Source organism: Rousettus aegyptiacus, unplaced genomic scaffold, assembly GCF_014176215.1.
Source record: "Rousettus aegyptiacus isolate mRouAeg1 unplaced genomic scaffold, mRouAeg1.p scaffold_m13_p_7, whole genome shotgun sequence".
NCBI lineage: Eukaryota > Metazoa > Chordata > Mammalia > Chiroptera > Pteropodidae > Rousettus > Rousettus aegyptiacus.
In genome coordinates, this window is record NW_023416310.1 from 48,421,601 (window position 1) to 48,443,310 (window position 21,710).

At 52.0% G+C, this 21,710-nt stretch overlaps 2 protein-coding genes across 22 annotated transcripts; one reads left to right on the forward strand and one right to left on the reverse strand.

Moving 5' to 3' along the window:
• Positions 1-44: 44 nt before the first annotated feature.
• Positions 45-11,086, forward strand: TTC31 (tetratricopeptide repeat domain 31). 6 transcript variants are annotated; one of them, XM_036224800.1, is made up of 13 exons: positions 45-183; positions 342-430; positions 3,332-3,434; positions 3,555-3,784; positions 3,951-4,034; positions 4,495-4,551; positions 4,649-4,729; positions 4,838-5,032; positions 5,360-5,411; positions 5,494-5,584; positions 5,672-5,813; positions 5,992-6,093; positions 10,794-11,086. In XM_036224800.1, the coding sequence occupies exons 1-13, from the start codon at positions 144-146 to the stop codon at positions 11,052-11,054; spliced, it is 1,527 nt and encodes a 508-aa protein (XP_036080693.1). In that variant the 5' UTR covers positions 45-143; the 3' UTR covers positions 11,055-11,086. The 6 variants fall into 6 exon arrangements, with proteins under 6 accessions (XP_036080693.1, XP_015986138.2, XP_015986139.2 ...); XM_016130652.2 differs by lacking the exon at positions 10,794-11,086 and adding an exon at positions 6,274-7,886; XM_016130653.2 differs by lacking the exon at positions 10,794-11,086 and adding an exon at positions 6,794-7,886.
• Positions 10,933-20,128, reverse strand: PCGF1 (polycomb group ring finger 1). 16 transcript variants are annotated; one of them, XR_004952102.1, is made up of 10 exons: positions 20,010-20,128; positions 19,485-19,590; positions 19,178-19,330; positions 18,946-19,017; positions 18,728-18,833; positions 18,329-18,548; positions 18,115-18,195; positions 17,712-17,800; positions 12,180-12,285; positions 10,933-11,024 (listed from the first exon to the last, which is right to left on the reverse strand). XR_004952102.1 is itself a non-coding variant. In XM_036224805.1 (10 exons), the coding sequence occupies exons 1-10, from the start codon at positions 20,100-20,102 to the stop codon at positions 10,999-11,001; spliced, it is 1,107 nt and encodes a 368-aa protein (XP_036080698.1). In that variant the 5' UTR covers positions 20,103-20,128; the 3' UTR covers positions 10,933-10,998. The 16 variants fall into 16 exon arrangements, 13 of the variants coding, with proteins under 13 accessions (XP_036080698.1, XP_036080697.1, XP_036080696.1 ...); XM_036224805.1 differs by having other exon boundaries at positions 12,180-12,340; XR_004952101.1 differs by having other exon boundaries at positions 11,009-11,140.
• Between the last annotated feature and the right edge of the window lie 1,582 nt (positions 20,129-21,710).

Genomic DNA, 21,710 nt, shown 5'->3' on the forward strand with positions numbered 1-21,710 from the left:
ACCCTCTTGGACTCTCTCGCGCTCCGTAGGCGGAGGCTTCTGCCCCTAACAAAGATGGCTGCCTACTCTGCCCTACCCCCTCCCCTCGGCAGGCATCAAATACTAGACTATATCTTTCACTTTCGGGTCACTGCGGACAGGAGATGGCGCCGATTCCCAAGGTGGTGGGGCGGATCGAACTAGGTGAGCAGGTGTGACAGGGCAGAAGTGGGTCCAGGAGGGCTGGACCCGCTTGGGTCTATCTGTTTGCAGTAGGATTTTGAGCTTCATGCGGTGGACAGGGGGCTCCAGTCAATCCATCCCGAGTCTTCCTGACGCGCAGCGGCTTTCCTTTCCTGTAGACTGTCCTCTGAGGCCTGGCTGCCCGCTGGGAGTCGCTGCTGTCCCCAAACTCTGCAAAGAATTCGGTCCTGAGGACTACGGCGAAGAGGTAAAAGGGATTCCTAGCTCCCCACTCGCCCTGTTTAAGTCGGTCACGCCTCTTTTCAACCGCTGTACTGAGCCCAGCCAATGCCCAGCGCCGCGCTGGGCTCTAGCGGCTCTGGAGAGGCGTTGCCTCGGGCCCTGCCTTCGAGGAGCGCACTGCAAGTGGGAGGCGGCGGGAGCAATGTGAGCAAAGACACTAAGGCAAGGAAAAGTTAAAAGAACTTCATTGAAATCAGACCTGACTGGAGAGTTGGGTTGGATGAGGTGGGAAAGAAGGCAGCAAGTGGCTTGAAAGGCCTCGCCCAACATAGGGGTTTGGATGTCCCCAGGCAGGTGATAGGGTTATTGCGGGAGGAACAGGATCAGATTTGGGAGCACTGAGAAGCTGTACTTCCAACTGCTTCTAGGTTATCTTAAACTCACAAGTCCAGAAGTTTATTCATATTTACAAATTGGTTGCTTTTCCTCTAATCTTAGTTTTGATAAATAACGCAAACTTCTCTCCAGTTGCTTAATCCAGAAATCTGAGAGTTGTTCTATCAGTCCCTTTCTTTTACCTCACACATTTACCTCACAAAAGTAATTCTAAAATCTACATCTGGAATGTCTCTTGAATCAAACCCATCATTTCCATTCCTGCTCCCATTGCCACTGCCTTAGTTCAAGAACTCATTCTCTCTGTTGAGCATTTCACTCCCCAGATCAGGTCCACTCCCAACGCTAACAGGATAAATTTCAAATTCACTGGGTCACATAGTTCTTCAGGTACAACTCCTGGCTGCATCTCTATTAGAATAGCCTACCAACTTCTCTGCCTTTGTTCATTTGGCACACACTCATTGAGCACAAACCTACTGGCACTGTTTTAGGCTGGGAAGACAGTAAATCAGACAAAATCCCTTTATTAAGTGGTTTAGAAGTAACTAGTGGAGGCAGCCACTCCAATAAAAAATATAGTACGTAGAATATGAGAAGTGCAAAGAAAAAGCAAGAAAGAGGATGGGGAGCATTGCATGGAGTTGAGAGAGTTCTTGTTTTAAAAGGAGTGATCAGAGAAGACGTCCCGAAGAAAATTTAAGCAGAGAATCTGAAGGGGACAAAGGACTGAGCCATTTACCGTAGAAAGAGCATTCCAGGAGGAGGAAATAAGTACAGCAGCCCTGAGATGTTAGACGGGTAGCTTCTCAGTGCACTTGGTGTGTTGTAGGAACTTCAAAGGAAACCACAGTAGTTGGAGAAGGGTGACAAGAGGGTAGGAAATGATTCGTGAAGGTTTTGGGGAGGGCCAGGTCATGTATGTAGTGAATTAAGAGAGTAGCATAGACTATATTTGGGGAGGAGGTAGAAGGTCAAAGAAGTGTTGTTGTTGGTTTTTTTTTGTTTGTTTGTGTTTGTGTTTGTTTTTGTTTTTTTGAGATACCTTTACTGGACTGAGTAGGAAGAGAGAGATTAGAGATATAGTGAAAGACATTATATATTTGAGTGGCACATTCTGAGGAGGCTGCCTAACATGCCTCCAGAGCATGCATTATTTATGCTTGAGTTCCAGTTAGGAAGTTGAATTTGAGACTAAAACTTGATGAAAATGCCTAACAATATAAATGAAGATTCTGTTGAGTCAGGACTATCTCCTAAGGGGAGCTCTGGATCTAAAATTGTTTAGAAGGTTGACTATACCTACCTCACTGATCTAAAGTCCTGCCTATGCATTATTTTAGAACTCTGGAGTTTCATGTGGCTTCTAAGTTTCTCAGTCAGTGGGCCACCACCTAGTTGAGGTCTGCTCTGTTTAAGCCTGATTAGGCCACATAGGGAAGTGATGATTCCTGTCCCCCTTAGTTTATACCAACTGAGGAAGTGATTCTCATCAGAACCACAGAATATATGGGCCAGGCCTTGAAGAGTTTTGCCTCATTTTGTGATGAGAAAGCTGAGATCCAGAGAGGTTAAATGACTTGTCCAAAATCAAACAGCAAGGCAGTGGCTTACACAGAACTAGAATGCAAGCAGCTCTACTCCAGCAGAGTGCTCTTTCCAGTCCCATGCTGCCTCACCAAATAAGAGACCGATAAAAAGCAATGAATGGTAAGGCTCTAAATTAAATAACACAAACTGTGTGAACACAGCTTTGTTGAGAGAGGGTAGAGATAATTGGAGATGAAAGAGATGGAATTGGAATTGGAATTGGAGCTTGAAAGTGAGACAAGACGTGGTAAGAAAGAAGCTCAGAGCCAGGAGAGATTCAAGGAGTACTGGGGGAAGACCCCCAAGGCTGGAAAAAGCATGATGGCAGGGGGAGAATGGCAGGGGAGGATTGCAAGGAAAGATTGGAAAGGTCACCTGGGGAGCTTTTTAAAAGGCTCCAAATCCCGGGCTGGGGAGCTAGATTCGATTCTGCCTGTGGATTACTGGAAGTTTTTGAGTAAGGGAGTAATTGTTGAGAGCTTGGTCTGGAGAGAAATAGATAAAGTGCAGGGGAGAAGCCAGCCATGAACTGCTAGACTTGTATAAATGTGAGGCAGCTGCTATATGGGGGCTTTCATATTCAAGGATATGACAGGGGACATAGCTGGAAGATCAGGTAAGGGGGCTCCATTTTAGGGGCTTCAGTGTGGCTAACCTAGCGGCAAGTCAAGGGGAGGAGATCCTGGACAGTAGAGAAGACTGGGCTGAACACCACACTCAACCTTTGAGAAGACAGGGCACTAGTGAAGGGAGATGATACAGACCATGAAAACTGGGAACAGTGTGTTTGAGGTGCTGAGTGGCGAGGTCGGCCAGTAAGGTTTTCCAGGCTAGGTGGCTGGTTTGTGGTTGCCATAGTGGAGGGGTCAACCCAGCCAAGCCCCTTGCTCTCTCCCCGAGCTCCCCCCAACACCAGCCTCCCCTCCCCTCCCCCTCCCAGGACATAGTGGATTTTCTTCGACGGCTTGTGGAGAGTGATCCCCAGGGCCTGCACCGGATCCATGTGGATGGGAGCAGCGGGCGGCTGCAGCTGTGGCACCATGGTGGGGAGTGCAGGGGCCGGGCCCAGGGATCGAGGCTGGTACCCTGGGGAGGGCTGGCCCTCAGATGCTTCTCTCTCTCATGTTCTTCTTTCTTTTCCTTCTGTTTCTCCCTCCTGACAGATTACCTCCCGGACCATTTTGGTGATGAGGGGAAAGCGGCTAGACAGAGTGACAGGGACAAGGGGGCCGAGGGACTGGGTACCTACTGCAGTCTCCAAAAGTCCTTCCTGTACCCTCCCCAAGGGTCTAAGTCCTTCCCTCAAAGACCCCCTGCCTCAGCATCCTTCCCCAGTGGCTCAGACAGCCTGCTTCAGGTGGCCATGCCCCAGAAGCTCCTGCCGACTGAAGAGGTGAGACTGTCTGCAAGGGGCTTCACCTCCCCCAGGATTCTTCCAACCCTCAGATTCCCATATCTATATTCTCCCCTAATCTGGATCTTTCAAGGTGCTTTCATACTGCTTGTCTCCCTTTTGCTTTCTCCCTCTCTTTTCCTGTCACCTGCCCTTCCTCCTCCAGGAAGCCAACCGCCTGGCCGAGGAACTGGTGGCTGAGGAGGAGCGCATGAAACAGAAAGCAGAGAAAAAGCGACTCAAGAAGAAGGTAGCTGGAGGACAGAAAGAGTGGGAGCTCAGAGGGATTTAGGGAAGGGAAAGAGGAAAGCTTTGTGAGAACAGGAGAGAACTCAAGGTGACCTGCAGGGGATCCTCTTGTTGGGGGAAACCAAGGTACTCAAGGACTGGAGGGTCTCCCAGAGGCCGTGTGGTGCAGCAGTTCCAGGGTCACACAATACTCCCCGGGTTGGGATCTGCCTCCTTCTTACTCTGAGACATCTGCCTGGTGACTTTCTTGTCTGCTTTTTCACCTGTAAAATGAGGATAACACCACCTACCTCATAGAGTTTTAAGAATTAAATGAGATAGTGTATGCAAAACTCTTAGCTCAGTACATGATATAGAGTATATATTATACGCACAAAGAATTGGTCTCAAGATACAAATTGTGTATGTGTGCATGTGGGTTTAAGTATAGTGCCCAAAATACATCCTCATTATTATTACAGCGCCAAAAGGACCGAAAGCGACAAGAGCGCTTGGAGCAGGACGGTGGGGAGCCCAAGGTGAGTACTAAGGGCACCAAATGCCAGGAAGGGGGAGGCTGAGAAGGCAGGCTGCTCAAGGCCATCCCAACTCTGTACCTGTCTACCTTCCATCCAGGCCGAGGCCACCCCAGATGGGGATGGGAGCCCCCCATCCAGCCCTGGGAACCCAGCTCAGGGACAATGCGGCGAGGAAGAGGTGAGAGGCCCCTTCCTTCCCTTCTTGGTCTCTGCCCACACCCTCCTTCCCCTGCTCCAGGACATACTTCATCCCCACCCCCTCCCTACCTTTCTTTTTTGCTCACAGGACTCACTGGATCTATCCAGTACTTTCGTATCTCTGGCTTTGCGCAAGGTTGGGGATTGGCCCCATGGTGCCCTCAGAGAGAAGGAACTGACCCAAGAGCCCAAAGACAAGAGCCTGGGCTCCCAGGAGAAGATGGGCCAGGAGGAAGGGAGCTCTCCAAGAGAAGAGAGCCCCAGGCAGAGTCCTAAGGCAGAGGTAAGGTGGGGAGAACCTCAGCTGGAATCAGTGAAAGGGGTGCCAGAGGTCTCTGGGAAGTCATAGGACCTAAGAGTTGAGGGCAGTGACCAGTAGGAGTTCTCTGGCCCCAGGATTAAGAGACCTTGGGTGAAGTTGCATCACTGTCACTCCGACACTGGCTGGTTTCCTCTGCAGGAAGGTAGGGCTGATAACATCCTTCAGAGCTGTCATGGGGACTACATGAGTTGAGTGATGCTAATTGCAATGTTGATTATTTGAGCAAAGAAAGAGGGTTTGAGAAGGCTGAGGCCTTGGGTCCTGCTTGACTTTGCTCCTTGTTCCTAGGCACCTCCAGGACTGCTGACAGCTGCCTTACAGCATAGCCAGGAGCTAGCAAGTGAGATTCTTTCTCTCTCTCTCCTTGCCCCATCCTCCCTGCGTTGCCCCATCTGAACCTTCCCGCCCTCTGTTCTCTTCAGAGCTGGGTACCAATTTTGCCCAAAATGGTTTCTACCCCGAGGCTGTAGTCCTCTTCACCCAAGCTTTGAAGTTTAACCCCCGGGACCACCGGTAGGTGGGGCTTGGCCACTGTGCTGGGAGGTCAGGGCAAGGCAAGGCGTTGAGGAACTGGACTTTTTGTCACTCTGTCTTCATCAGGTTGTTTGGAAATCGCTCTTTTTGCCATGAGCGGATGGGTCAACCGGTGCGGGCCCTGGCCGATGCCCAGGTAGCTCTTACCCTGCAGCCCGGCTGGCCCCGGGGACTCTTCCGCCTGGGCAAGGCCCTGATGGGACTGCAGGTAATGGGTCTGATATTGGAAGCATAGGAGGAATTTGGGTGGGATGGGGTGGGGATCAGGTCCACGCTGACATTTTTTAGGTGAACTGTTAATACCACATTACAGTATTAGTAGTACTAGGAGCTGAGGCCAGTGTGATACCTAAACTTTCCTCTTTCTAATCCCTCTGGGACCATAGCGCTTCGAGGAGGCAGCAGCTGTGTTCCAGGAGACTCTGAGAGGCGGGTCCCAGCCTGATGCAGCCCGGGAGCTCCACTCTTGTCTTCTGCAACTCTCTCTGGTAAGGGAACCAGGCCCACTCATGCTGAGGGGGCAGCAGGGAGAATTGGTTAGGATTGCAACACCAAGTGATGCTACCTCTGTGTCAGTGAGTAGGAGGGGCAGGAATGGATGGGATGTGGGGCAGGGGCTGTGCTGCTGGAGAGGAATATCGGATACCCTTCCTTTCCCTTCTCAGCAGGATCGGCAAGGAAGAATTCATGCACCACCCCTGCCAACTGGGTTCCCCCAGCCATTTCCTCACACTGAGCCTAGGGCCTCAGGCCTCCCTTCCTTTAGTCACCCACAAAACACTGCTCCAGGGGCCCCTGGCCTTCTGTCTCCACCCTTGCATTATCCACCATGTCACCTGAGTCCCTCCAACTGGCCCCTCTCCCAGACTCAGAGTAGAAGACCCCATCCTCTCCATCTCCGGAACCCTTCAAAAGGCTGGGGCATCCTGAGACTTGGGCCACAGCATCTACCTCAGGCCAGATGAGGGAGGACCTATTCCTCAAGACCATGTGTACATCTCACAATGATGGAGCACAATGATGAGGAGCACAGTGTGATGGCACTTCCCAGCATCTTTTGAGACCTTGTACCCTAAACCCATAGTTAAGAGACACCCCTGGCAGTCATTCCTCTTGCCACAGAGACCTTCTGATGAGAGAAGGGTGCCCCACATCCACTGCAACAGCCTCTCTTTGGTTTTCGAGCAGATGGCTTCTTCTGGGGAGAATAAGGAAAAATAAAATCCACCAAGGCTCAAGAAGGGAACTGTACAAAAGTTCAGGTTTTCAGACTACAGCAGATCCGGCAGGGGATGTTTGAAGTTTGCTCCGCTGTTGGCCCTGGGGAACTCATTCACCAGCAGAGCTGTGCTCGAGAAGGGGGTAATCACGATGAATAAAGCCAGGTCCCACCCTTCACCTTATGGATGCTCACCTCTTCCTGATCCTGATTCCTTACCCTGTTTCCTCTAGTCCTAGCCCCACATGTCCTGCTTCCTGTCCACATTTCTGCACATTCCGACCTCTCCTTTGCCCAATGGGGTGATGCTCACCTCCTTCCGACTCCTTTGCCCAAGGGTTTGCATTTGGGAATTCCCTTACCAGCTCCTGCCTGGAGCTGGCAGAGGCCATCTCCACACTTCCCCACTGCTGGCTCTGTGGTGCCCAGGCTGCACTACCTTAGCCATGCTTTTTCTCCACTCCAGCACTGGGCATTGTAACTAGCCTTTCCCAGTGGCATTTACTCAGTTTTTCCACCAAGGGTTACTGCCCCCAGAGAAGACTATAATTCTCTTTCTGTGTAAGAATCACGAGTTCCTTTTGGTTTCTCCTCTGAGATCCTGGCAGCTGCCCTGGCCAGTCGTCCCTAGCCCTGCCTGGGACTCTCAGCTTATTTAAATGTAAATCTGTAGGGGAATTTTTGGCCTCCCAGAATGCCTTTCCAAGAAGAAGCATCCATCAGGATGATTCCTGCTGCCCTGTGGGTCTTGCTCAACACCATTCACACCTGGAGATAGGAGGTATTGAGTCACCTCCTTTACACAGGGCTTTCCAAAATTCTTTTTATTGTTTATGGTCAGGACCCCCTTAAATACTGTATAGCAGGATGAAATCTGCCATTATTCGTTGTGTCACCTTGGGCAGGTCTCTCAACATCTATGCTTCAGTTCCCTCATCTGTAAAATGGGGGCAGTTCCTACCTCACAGGGCTGTTGTGAGGACTGAAAGAGAAAGTGTGAGAAAACATCTACCAAGTGCTTGGTACATAGTGGCTATTAAATAAATAAGTTTTTATCTGCAACCATCCTACATATTCATGATTTTCATGGTGGGAAGAGAGGACAAATGAATTGCCGCTTATCTCACAAAAGAGTTCCTGGGTCTGTGATTCTCAAAGTGTAGTCCCTGAATCAGCATTGTCAGCTCACCCGGGAACTTATTACAAATGCAAATTCTTGGCACCCACCCTCGGTCTTCTAAATCAGAATCCACAAGAGGGAGACCCAGCAATTTGTGTTTCAGTAGTCCTCCAGGTGCTCCTTATGCACCCTGACTTTTGAGAAGCTCTGCTCCTGAACCTAGCAAGGAGACACCCATCCAGAGGCCATTTTGATGGGATAGGTTTGAGTTTTGTTTATTCAAGCCTTGATTCCAAGAGGTGGCAGCACTGGTCTATAATTTAATAAGCCTAAAGTTGATGGAGGTTATGGCTCAGAGCCAATTAACTTGACTGGCCCCCACCTGCCTAAATAGAATTATTGGCCCTGGAAGTTCTTTGCTCATGCCTGACTGGGGAGAAGTGGTTATTTAAGGGATGATATTACAGTGACTCCATCAGAGGCCTGCCCATCTGGCCTCCTTGTTCCAGGAGACTTCTCTGGGCTCTTGGCCCCTCAAAAATGGCTGCCCACCACTACTGCATAGTATCTCTCAGGCTGAATTGGCTCCTTGCTCTTCCAGTCTTTCAAAGAAATATCTCCTCCCCAGTATCTCTTAGCCTATCCTACATTTCTCTAAGAGCCACAGAACTCCTGACACCTTGTACCTACACTCACACTGCTAACTGGTAGGGTTCTGACCGAGAAGCCTGAGTTCTGAGTCTCCAGTGCTGGAAAGCAGGGTGACGAACTATCTTGGTTTTCCTGAGACGGAAGGATTTTCTGGGCTGTGGGAGTTTCAGTGCTAAAACTGGAGAAGTCCTGGGCATACAAGAATGAGTTGGTCACTCTAATCTAAAGGTACCAGAGAGGCAGCCTTTAGAAGGGAAGGAGGGAATATGCAAGGGGTCTTGGACATGAAGCAGCGGAGGCATATATGTGTTGTGTATGTGTATTGAAAGGGCAACACAGATACAAATACTTTTGTACATAATGGTGACAAATTCTTAGCTTTACACTAGTTGTCATTGTCTACTTCTATCCATGATGCCCAGGTTTACAACGTTGTCACTGAGTTGTGCAATTTTTGGTCATTTGGGGAATCACATTGATTCCTCTTTCCTGGTAGCTGCCCTCTCCCCCCTCAAGTCTGGCCCTCAATTCTCTCTGCACTTACTTTTTCAATGACCAGAAATACACTACTTCCTCAGTCTCTGGTCCACCCCTACACATGCAGCCAGACTAGCCTGCCCTCAACATTGCTGTCATACCTCTTCTCTAAAACCTCAAGGACCATGCCATCTTTGGTATATTGCCTCAATTCTTACCTTTGGCGCTTCTCCTTGCCTCTCTCTGTAAACACTTTTCTTTCAATTAGGTTAAAGCTATAGGGACAGAACTTGTAGTGGCCAAAACCATGAGCTCCTGAATCAAACAAGCTGGTGAGTCCTGGCCCTACCCCTTAGAAGCTTCATGACGTGACCAAGTTTCCTTGGGCCTTCCGAGCCAATCTCTCATCCTTAAAATGAGATTAAAGCCCCCATTATCTCATGGGGGCTTAATCCATGGAGATTGTGAAGATTAATCCATGCGAGTTCTCATTGGAAGTGCTCAATAAGAGGTAGCTATTGTCTGAAAATACCAGGTTCCCTTCTGCTTTCCAGCCTTGTTCACCCTTCCTTAAATATCATCTTCTGGGACTTCCATTTGCAACTGAGGTCCTAGCTGAGGCCCCCTGAACCCTAGGTGGATTGTTCCCAGAGCATGCTTGAGAGAGGGATTGTAGCACCTGGGCAAACTCATGGGAAAATCTGAGGAGGGTGAAGGTACTGACAAGGAAGAAGGGGGAAACAGCAAAGATACCTAAGTATAGTCTCCTGCAGATCCTCTGGGAAGGCCAGGCATGCAGGAGGGCCTGTAGCCACAGAGTGCTCCTCTTCCCTCTCCACACTACAGGATGATAAATCACCGGTGGAAAAAAATTAATCTCAGAAATGTCCGCCCGCAGAGGTAGGCTGGAGGTCTCCGGACAAGGCGGCCAATCCAAGCTCCGCCCTCCACTGGCTAGGCCGGGCCATCCCACCCTTCCGCCAATGTCCCACCGGGAACATTTTCTACCCAGCTTGGGGCGGCGGTCCCGGAAGTAGGGGTGTTCTCCTTCTCTCCGCGCACATCACTTTGTGTCCCGGCGTAGGGGTCTTCAAACAGGGGCGAAGAGAGGGGTCGGACCCCATTAACAAACGACCTCAGGGTGGGGAAAGAGGAAAGAGAGGTAAGCCCTTGTCACATTGGGGGCCAGACTAGAGGCAAGGTCTCCAAAGCGGTGGCAGATCAAAGACGCAGTGGAGTCCAGCGACCCACGCGGCTATTAAGGGCGGGGGGTCGCCCGCAGTTACCAGAGTTCCATTCCCTTCCCCTCAGCCGGGAGTCTCCGGGGCTCTGAAGGTTAGCTGGATGACTGGGTACAAATCCTGACCTAGGCGATATTCCTTTGCAAAATGGACATAGGCTAAATCACCTACCTTATAGGGATACTATGAGGGTTAAAGGAAACTGCGTTTAAAGTGCTCCACACGCACAGTGCCAAGCGCGGAATCTTCGCAATAATCAGCTCTTTATTGCTCCAGGCACGGGATTGAGGCGTGGTATCGACTTTATTCTCAATAACTGGGAAAGATGGGCGTCTCAATCGAAAGAGGTTGAGGTCGACACCCTCCCTCCACCCCGCAACCCGGAAAGGGAGCGGAGCGCAGAGGCGAGGAGTCCAGGGCGCCAGAACCCGGAAGGCGGCTTTGCCTTCAATCGTCCACCTGTATCTCCTCGTCTGACAGGTGAGGCCTGGAGTCAGACTGCGCGGGGCCGAGGTTGGGAGCACAGTTGGGCAGAGCAAGGCGACCCTGGACTTCGGGGTTCAGCGTGCGCAGCGAGGCTACGTCGGCGCGCATCTCCTCCACGTCCCGCTTGAGCTTTGCGCGCCGGTTCTGGAACCATGTGACAACTTGCGCATTGGCCAAGCCAAGCCTCGCTGCCAGCCCGTCACGCTCGGAGGGAGCCAGGTACTTCTGGAAGACAAAGCGCCGCTCCAGCTCTAGCACCTGCTGCGCCGTGAACGCCGTGCGTGACTTTCGCCGTCTGCGGCCGGCTGGGCCGGGACCCAGAGCGCCCGGGGCCGCGCGGTCTGTGGAGATACAGCAGGAAACGGTCTCCAGCCTTTTGTGAACCGGGCATCCACCTGGGAGGAAAAGCTAGGGATGGGGTCAGGCCCAGGGTGGGGGTGAGGGGACGGGAGCCAGACCGTAGTCTATTACCGAACTGTGGGAGTAAGGCTGAGGAGACGGTGGGGGCACAAAGAGGAACCCGCCCCTGGGGTACGGGAGGCAGGCAGCAGGCTAAGGGCTTCTTGCGCTGTAGAGGAGGAAGCGGGGAGGGAGGAGGGCGGGACCGGCTAGAACAGGCCTGGTGGAGGGTCAGGCCGTCTGGGGCGGGGTCTTTGTGGCCTTTCTGAGGCCCGGATCGAGCGGGCTTGTAAATTGGGGCCCGCACCAGAAGCGGGGGCCAACCACGGTCAGAGTAGGGGCAGCCCACCCAGCGTGGTGAGTGTAATCGGACCTACATCGGGCCCTTCCATAAACTTGGGGGTCTTGTTGGACACTCTCGGCTTGTTCTTTTCTAGTGACATGGGTGCCCCCTCCACAAGCCCAAAAGGGAGGTCGTGGGGATACAAAGAGCAAGGAAAGGCAGAGTCTGGAGTCCCAGGGCTCTTGCCACTCCAAGGACCTTCAGCGCTTGCGCCCTCTTCAGAAGAGAAGGGCTTGGAGAGGAGCGTGTTTACTCGGAGAGGCCAGAGCTGAGCCTCCCGGCACTTTCTGCGCCACCCTAGCCTTAGCTCACTCATTTACAGCCTCCAGTTCTGGCCTTTTGTCTCCTTCACTCTGGCCTTTCTCTGTCGCGATTGCCCCGCCTACAGCGAATGGACCAACAGGTCGCTGGACTGCCGGTCCCTTCCCCTTGGCGTTGGTGGCCTCCAAGAGCGGCAGCGGAGCCTGGGAACTAATGGAGGGGAAGTGAGGAGTGGGAGATGCCAAGTCTCGGCACATGGACTGAGGGTAGGGGGCGGATTAGGGTGGCGGCCAGGGTGAATGTGGAGACCTGGAAACCTGGAGGAGAGAGATGGGGAGAAGGCCAAGTCACAGTGAGCGACCTGACCGGCGCTGTACCTTCAGAGGGCTGTGGAGCGTGCCCGTCAAGTCCGTGGAAAGCTTTACTAGTCAGCTCCTCCAGCGCGCACAGCGGCGACATGGGACCTGGGCTCGACTCAGGAAGCTGTGACACAGAGGATCCTCGGAGGACTTTGCGCGGACCTAGGATGTCTGCGATGCTGAAGGGTGTCCGGGGTGTCCGGGGCTCGAGTCCCGAGCTCATGGCCGGCCAGGTTGTGGTGGTCCTGCGCTCGGATCCACAGCGGCCTGGGCCCCACCGCTCGGCTCCCGATCTGGGCCCCCTGTCTCGGACCCGCCCCCCGCTCTGGGCCCGAGCCCCGTGTGCCCCTCCTCCTGCGCTCCCACCCCCCAACCCGTGGCGGGTCTGGAACTGGTAGATGTCTCTCTCGGCAGAGGTATTTCTACAGGCTAGAGAGGTGCAGAGAAAATCCAGCGGAACAACCAGCGGCTGCGTGCTTATTCGGGCTGGACCCTTCTGGGGCAGCCCCCAGATGCTGTGTGCCACGGACTCCCTGCCTAGCTGCCGTTCTGGCTCATAACCTCGTCGGCAGTAAAATTGCTTTCCCTGGCCCTGGCTGGGGATTTGCAAAAGTCCTTGGAGGGAAATCAGAGCTGACAGTGCTAGGATCCCCAATCCCACCTAGGAAGGACCTCAGTCTCCTAACCTGGCTCCACCACCCCCAACCTACCCCTGCGGAAAGCTCTTCAAAGAGGGCGTGGCAGCTGGAGGTTATTAGCGCAGTATGGGATGCTGGGGGAACTCAAGACTTGGAAGGACCTGGCCGGGAGAACTATTACATGGGGAATAATGGGATGCGATGAGGGATGCACGTGCAAGTGAGTGGACTCCAGCCAGCTCTCCTACTTGCCCCAAGGTTGTCCCAACACAGCTCAGAGGCCCTGAGTAAGTCAAAACACATGGCGATGCCCCGAAGACCTGGGCCTCAGGAGGAGGACACAGCAAACCCTGAGTTAGGGCTACTGACCAGGAAGGGTCTTTGCTAGTGAAGACTGGCTTCTGCAGAATGCCTTCTGGTTACACTATCCTATCCATCTATCAGTCAGTTTGTCTTTGTCTCATTAAGCTCCTGTAGTTCCAGTAGGGACTAGCCTGGGGAGGCCCAGAACCTACAAACAGGAGAAATGGTGGAAGGAGCCACTGGTCACTGCCCTATAGAAGAGTGACTTGAAAAATCCTCTTCAAGGACCCAACCAGATTCTGGGACAGAAACTTTTGCCAACCCAGGGAGAAACTAAGACCTGGGATAGTCATTCCTATTTTATGTGTCCAGTGTGTCTTTCTCTCCTCTCTCCCATAACTAGTCCTGGGCTTGCACTCAGGTGAGTACCACAGAGCCCTCCTTTGCACTAATAAGGCAGTTCTGGAACAGTGCTGTTCTGCCAGTGGAGGCCTAATGAGGCAAAGTTTTTGTTTGAATATCACACCCCAAATAGCTAGGGTTTTCACAGCCCAGACATAGAGAAGTTCCACCTCTCCTGGGGAACTCATAACTCTGAAGGATCTTGTTGCATTGGTTTTAGTTTTTCAAATAGCATCATTAAGAACTGGGCCAGTCCCTCTTAGACTGTCCATTCTGTCACCTTCTCTATAGACCTCTGCACCTCCTACCATTTGTGCAGTGATCTGTGTCTATCTGTCCATTCCCTGAGGCAAGCAGAGCCTGAAGTTGTGGTGCCCAACTTGAGAGATCTGAAGTACCTGGGCCAATGACTCCTTAACAAAGATAGAAAGATACTTTGATAATGGGAATCAGGGAACCTCACATTGAGGCACTGACCTGGCCCACCCAATGAAGGTGGAAAAACACAGTATCATCTTGGTAAAGGCTCCCTCCAATGACCACCCCATCCCCCAGACACATCCAGACATTCACACAGTGCTCTTGTGGTAGCCCGAGCAACTCGGTGCAATGGGCCACTGCTGGGTCAGAGAGCAGAGCCAGGCCACAGCAGAAATCTGAGATGCCTCAGGACCTTGTTAATTGGTTACTAATGGTGGGAGGCAGAGGAAGGCTAGGAGAGATCCTCCTAGCTGGAGGCTCCAGCCCTCTGAACCATCCTGGTGGTTTCACTTAATCTGCAATTAAAGAGAATCCCAGGAGGCTGCAGAAACCCAGGCCTGTCACTAAACAGACACTATGACTTTCACTCCTGCATCGTCTATGTAGCTTTTATGTCGTCTCTTCTGCTCTTAATTACTAGTGTGTGTCTGTGGGGAGTGTGGGGCTCTTCTGAAGGGCCTTTGCCTTCCTCCACTTCCATCTCCCCTGCCTACCTTCTTCCCCCCGTAACCAGGCTCAGATAATGGTGTTAGGTGATCCCCAGATGTGAGTTTGGGGGAGGAGAGGGAAGGAGAGACTAGTAATGGGAGGAAGCTGCTGACAGCAGAGCGCAGTAAGGTCTTCCCAGCAGTCAAGGACTTTTCCAGACGACTTTGGGGCCACAGGAAGGGACTTTTCCTAGAGAAGCCTCTGGAACCTGAGATGGTGAGAAACCAGATCCTCGGAGGGGGTAGGAAGAGGATGAGTGATTAATGAGGGAGATTAAGAGATTAAACCTGGGTTTTGGGCCTGTGGTCGCTCAGCTGTTTTATAGGCTTCCCCCTACCTGAGCTTGGAGCCCCCGCCCTGACAGTCTCCAGTACTCTGTGATGTGCACCTCTTCCTCCCCCCACCTTAGATCCCTGCCTTAGATCCGTCCCAGAGTGATCCACAGACATAATTATTCACTGTTGCCCACCCCCCCCCCACACCCCTCTTGTTTTTCCCCTCCCAGCATTCTCAAGTAATCTTTCAAGTCTCCCTCAGATTCCCCGCAGATTCCCTTTCAGACACCTTGGGCCCTCAGCTCCCTCCCCTTGTAGACATCCCCACATTCCGACTTTCACTCCCTCAGGAATGGGTCTCAATTCCCTAACAACGATGCTTTCTCAGACCTTCCTTCATCACTCCCCTTCAGATTTCCATTCCTCATCCCTCCATCTTAACTACCTATTCTCTTTTCTTATCACCCCCACCTCTCTCTCATTCCCTGACATCATACAGGTTTGTCCCAGATCGACCCCTCTTCTTGATACCAGATCTGCTCAATAAATGACCGTAGTGTTTGGATTTCCCACCCCTCGTATTTCTCTGAATTCTTTGAGTATGTGGGAGCAACTAGGGTATCCTCAGAATAACCGCCTTCCAGTGGTGCACAGTGAAGGACAGACTCAGAGATGTGCTTGCCACTCTCCGGCCTCCTGCCCCCACCATGCCCCCACCCCCCCATATCCGTTAACCAGCCTGACGGGGAAGCGGGAAAGCAGGAGATCAGAAAGGAAACTCCAGGCTGAGGAGTGAGGGGCAGGGCATCTGTCTATCTTGCATACTTCTGGGATTGTTTCTCTTTCAGAGAACATTACTGCAGACTGAACTGCTTCATATATTGAAATTTTAGTTTTGTTACTTCTAAAGCCTCGTGTCTGTGAGTTCTTTCGGCCCCTTATGCTGGTTCATAGAGCTCTGCTCAACCTCCTCATTTACATACACCTTGATACTCACTATCCCAGGGAAGTCCACTGTCTCTATTTCCTCAATTCCTACCCTAGCCCTGGGATAGACTGGCCGGGCTAAGAGGAATCAGTCTCCCTCGCACCAAAGGCTGGGGCAAATCATAGCACCTCCTCCCCTAGATGAGTGTGGACAGAAGCAGCTAGGCGAAAACGTGTGCCTTGGGCACCAGTGGGTGTGGTCCTGCAGGTAAGGATTGACGCCAACACCTGGAAGCCCTGTGAGGTCAAGGGCGCTTGGGAGAGGGCTGGCTGTGCACCTGCTCCGTCGCAGAGCCCAAGAGAATCTGGGGCTTGATCGGCCCTACCTGGCGCAGAATGATACCTAAGTGACCCAAGGGGATAGGGTCTGTGTGGAACAGGCCAGGGAAGGGGGTAATGGGTCCACTGATTGTGGGAGAATGAGGCAAAGCCCGCAGCTGGCCTGCACCAGCCACCTCAGGAGATGCACTGCTGCTTACAGACAAGAAGGCTAGGCTGGCATGGGCACAAGGCAGGGCAGCCGCTCTACCCCAGACCCCAGCTTGAGTGCCTTTGGCTACTCCTTGCCAACAAGCCATGTGTTCTCCAACCCCCATCCCCAGGCTTGGTCCTTAGGTCTTGGGGCTTCAGGCAACCTTATCTTCTGGCTGGGCTTCTTGATGTCAAGCCCCAATCAGACTACTCCTCAGGTCCTGCATCTGCTTGGGCCACCTAAAGTCCTTAGAGGCATTTCTACTCTCCTTTCCTCTAGCCCACACCACTCCCTCTGGAGTCACTTTTCAGAAATGCCCTTTCATACACTAACAGCTTTAGTGAGGAATGCTCTAATGGACCAAGAGTCCCCAGAGATTAAATTCAGGGAGAAGAGTGGGAAATCTTGGGAGTGACAGAATTAACGTAAAACCCTGAGATGTATGCTGGTGTAAGAGACAGGCCCAGAGGTGGTAGAAGCCCTGATTCTGGCTGAGAGGTTTCCTGGAGAAGGTGATACTTAGGCCTTTAAGGACAGCTGAGTATGGGGGTAGAGGCATTCCAGACTTTAGGCCCAAAGAAGTGGGAAGTTTTCGGAATCTTGGAGACGTGCATCCTACCCATGCCAGTGGCAATTTGATGTCCCTATCCCAGTTCCTGTTGCCTGCCCAGCACTCTGAAAGGGTTGCCTTCAGTATACCCATTCCCTAAGTCCTCTGCCATCAGATCTTCATCCATGGAAGCTCAGAGCCTTCAGCCCTCACCAGGTATGCACAAGGATCCCCTTGAATTCATGGAATCAGATCTTAGTCAGCAGGAGATTTACACTTCAAACTTAGGTTCTACCAATATTTATGCTACCTGCTCCATCCTGCTTGTCCCAGCCCCTTCATTTCCTAGCTTTTGCCTCTAGCCTCCCTGTTACTGTCCCATTTGGGCAACTTTCTGGCTACGCCACTTGGAGGCCCACATGATAGGGACAATGTCTGGGTTTATTTCTGGAGCCCAGCGTTCATGGCTGGGCTTATATAGACAAGGAGTGTTTACTGAATTACTCAGTGGACCGCTAACCTTGCAGCTTCCCTCTTGTTCCTTCGAGTTGGCTTTGCTCTCCTGGGCACTAGCTCCCTCTCCTGCTTTACCCTCTCCCAAACATGGTTTCACCTAGTCTAAGTACATGAAGGCCCACTGAAATTTTTTCTGATGAATCTTGTATAGATAAACAGGCCTCCAACTCTATCCCCATCTGTGTCCCATGCCCAATTTTTTAAAACTCCTCTCGATAGTGCAATTCTTTGGACTTTTCTTTAAAATTTCACTCTTCTTCAGTCCTGCAGTGGCCACTACCCAAACCAAGCCCTATTCTCACCACTCTTGAATTAAGACACCTCCACTCGGGCCTCCATCATATGCTATAACATTCAAGGACAGTGAGAACTCCCCTCCAGAAAAACTTTCCTTCACCAAAACAGCTGGTGTGGGTGGTCTGGCTTCACTTAGCTCACCTTCTGAGTTTTACATGTGTAGGGTCCTCTACCCCTCTCCTTTGGTCATTCATTGAGGGACCTTCTTCTTGATGACATTCAGAAGATTTCTGAGGGAAGCAGTACACATGACAAAGCATGAGTGTATGATAGGACAAGAAGGAAAAAGAAATGCTTTTTTCAAGTTTTTATTTCAAAAAATAAAGCCGTAGTTAATTTCACATAAATATCTGGGGAGGGAAGGGGTAAGGGATGGGGCAGGGGCTTGGCCCCTACCTCCTCTTCTCTTTCACACTGTATTGTAAAAGCAAAGGGGACGGCTAAGGAGAAAACAAGGGGGAAGAAGTAGTCAGTGGGAGCGTTCTTACCCAAAAGGCCCCCTCAGCCCACCCCTGCCCTGGGGGCTGCCTTGGCCCTGGCTCACCTTGCCGAACCAGCGGGAGAGCCATATCTGCTTCATGGTCATGTGATCAGGGAGAATTTCATTGTCAAAAAGGAGCTGCACCTAGCAGGGAGAGGAGGGCACAGTTTTAGGAACTCTCTTCTCCCACAGATCAAGAACCTGGTCCACTCTAGACTGTCCCTTCCTTTGTAGCTTCCTCCTCCTCCCCAAAAAAACCTACTGTGGGAATACTCACATGCTGGGGATTTAGCATCAAGCGATGACATAGGACCCTCCGGAGATGGCGAACCTCAGCTCTAACAGAACATCGGACATATTTGTTCTGGGGGTAGGGAGGGAAGGGAACAGGACAAGGTGTATGAGGGAAGGGCCCCAGGGAGGTGAGTCTCTTTAGAGGGGCCCTCCCCTCAGCGTCTCTCACCTGCAGGATACTTTTATTCTTGTCTTTGCCAGAACTGGGGGGAAACAGATACAGGTTAGGGAGCCCTATTTTCCCCCATCCCCTAACCAGAGCTGTGATATATTCTCTTCAAGAGAACAGACACTCCTCACTGTTCATCCTCTCCCTGAGCTCCTCCCTGGCTCTGGGTCACTAATACTGTCACTTCAGATAGCCCAAGACCTAACCCCTCACCTCAGCCGCTCTAGGCACAGGCTCAGCTGCTCATCATAGCGATAGTAGTGGGCTTTAGAGTGGTCGAAGGTGCTGAAGGGGAGGCCGAGGTTGCTCAGGGCTGGCTCTGAGAAAGAGTAATGATGAGGGTAGCACAAGTTCCATGCTCCTTTTTCCCTGGAGAACAGGAGGAATGCTTTGGGGGCTTTACCTTACCCTCCTGCTGCTAAAGGACATACCTTCCCCACTGGGCTGGGTGACTCGGTCCAAACCTCGGGACTGGTAGAATTCTCGAATACGTTTCTCTTCACCTAGAAGGGAGTATGGGAATGAAAACATTAGCTCTCCCTCTCTTTGTCCTGCTGTCTGTCAAACTCTTTAGCTACATGGTCCACCAAACTCCTTGTCACCTCAAGCTGCCACCCAGCATCAGTCCTCTAGAGGGCCCTCAAATTCAGGTTGGTCACTCACTGTCTTGCAAGCCAGGCACTAGCTTGTACACGATGTCCTGCATGACCCGGTCCAGTTTGAGGTTGAGCAGTGGCTGTGTCTCATGGATCTTGATGTTGCACATGGGGCAATACTTGCTGGTTTGGAGATACTTCACAATACAACTCTTACAGACTGAAGGAAAAGAAAAAAGAGACTCTCAGACCCTCTGGGAATCAGATTCGTGGGCTGGATGGGGTGCCTGGGTGATTGGGGCAGGCAGCCCAGAGGCTGACAGCCAGCTTGGTGGGGACTAGGACCAGGAAGAACCAGTGTCCAGGGCACTCACAAGTATGAAGACACTCTGTGATGGTGGTGGCATCCACGAAGTAGCCAGCGCACAGACAGCAAACGATGTGCTCATTCAGGTCTTTGATCTTTACTCGGACCTCCTCCTGCGGACAGACCCTCCACCGATCACCATCCCCAACCCTTGAGACTTCCCAGCTTGGGAGTCGCCTCTTTCATCAGACCCCACGGCCAAGCCCCGCTCCCTGCGCGATCAGCCGAAGATTAGTTCCCAGGGGTTGACACGCTCCCTTCTGCCCAGCAGAGGGCTCCGCGCACAGCGGGGGTTCCCTTCACGTGGACTCGCCCGACTTTCCTTTCCCTGGGGAGACTACACGACGTGGGCGGCACAATGCGCAGGCGTCTTAGCTCCGAGTTTGGCAACTCGATCGCAATCACGCAGGCGCATTGAGACCCCTGTCTCTGCGCAGGCGCAGTGGGCGCCCGGCCAGCCACCGCCTGTCCTCAATGCGGCCCCAGTTCACACCGCTAGCCGACCACGGCAGTAACCCTGCCGCCCCTGCACCTCGTTCCGTAGCGGGTCCATCTTGTACACTGACTGGAGCTGGTTCCGAAGCCTCATCGCGATCGCAATCTGGCCCCCCTGAGGAGACGCCATCTTAAAGGCTGATCCCGGCCTGCCACTTCCGGTGCCGCCTGCGGGGCGGGACTTGTCGCCCAGCAACGAGGGCTCAGGTCTTTTCGGATTCGCTGACCCTCTGTATGGCCCCGCCCAAGTCCCTTTCTCCCCGTGTGCTCACCTGAGCCCCACTGGCCCCTCCCCCTCCTCTTTCTGTAATTAGGAAGTGGGGGGGGGGGGTGGCGTAGGAAGGGTCTGATCTTATTGACCTCTTGTAGTAATTATAATAATAGACCCTGCCGGACCTCGGGACTAACTTTTGGAGCCTGCAAAAGACTGCCCCCTCCTACCCCAAAAGGCCCGGGGGTCTCTGCTCGCCACAGCTCAGGGGCGTCTGTCTCCTGTGACAACGATACTGCTAAGAAGCCCCTCCGGGGCCCTCTCTTCATGTCGCCTCCTTCGGCTGACGCTTCCGCATTACTGAGCTTCATCCCGATGGCGGGCCTTCTCCCACCTCTACAGCAGGAGTTTCTCGGGGCTTTGCGGAGTCTTGGGGAGAGTGGCAGGGAGGGAGGGACCCCAAGGGACGTGGTAGTGCTCTTACAACCGCCCCCCATCCTCCCTCTGCCGCCGAGGATGGGGGGGGCAGGCCGTGGTTAATGATGATGATTCAATCATCGGCGCCTGCGGAGGCCTGGGACAGACTAATGCAGAGCAGATGCGAAGGAGGAGGGGAGGACGACTAGGACACTACCGCACACGGACACGCTGAGGCAGCGAGCCCCCGCAGTAGCACAACTCAGCCGCGTGTATTTGGGGAGCACGTCCCCCCCCCATCCCGACTTTGTACACCTCTGTCTCTAAGTACTTACAGTACGATTAAAAAAGAAAACGAGGATAAATTTACTGTGAAATGTTAACACCAAGTGCAATTGAAGATTCAGGAAGGGAGAGATCCCAATGGAGACCCCAAAAGGCTTTCTGAAGGAAGTGGAACTTTGGGCACAATTTAGAAGGTGTGAGGGGACGTTTAAGAAGTGCGGTGGAAATAGAAAAGAAAGAATGGAGGGGAGTGACCAGAGAGAGGGGCCAAGGTGTGGGTTTGAGAGTAATGGTAGAAAGAGAACTTCTAGACTGCAAGCAATAGGGAGCTAGCAGACTTGAAGGGAGTTACCCTACCAAAGAAACATTTTTGTTCATTTATCTTCAAACTGAATTGAAGTGGATAAGTGGCAAGAAGCTATGAGATTAGTGATTTTTAAATCAGCTACTTCTCACTACAGTCACTGCTTACCTCCCTGGTCCAAGATGCCATCGTTTCTCCTCTGGATGAATACAATGGTGTCTTGTCAGCTTTTCTTGTTCCCACCATTGCCCCTCTTTAACTTATTTTCAACATAGCAGCTCAGAGTGATTCTGGTAAAACATGAATAAAAAAGGATACAAGGAAAGTTTTTTGAGTTGATGAATATGTTTATTATTTTGATTGATGGTTGCATGGGTGTATACATACGTCAAAACATCAAATCATACACTTTAAATATGTGCAGTTTAGTATATGTTAGTTTTAATTAAGAAAAATTTAAGAATCTTCCTTTTCTGTTCAAAACCTTCCAATAGTTTCTAAAACCTTCTAATAGCTTCTTT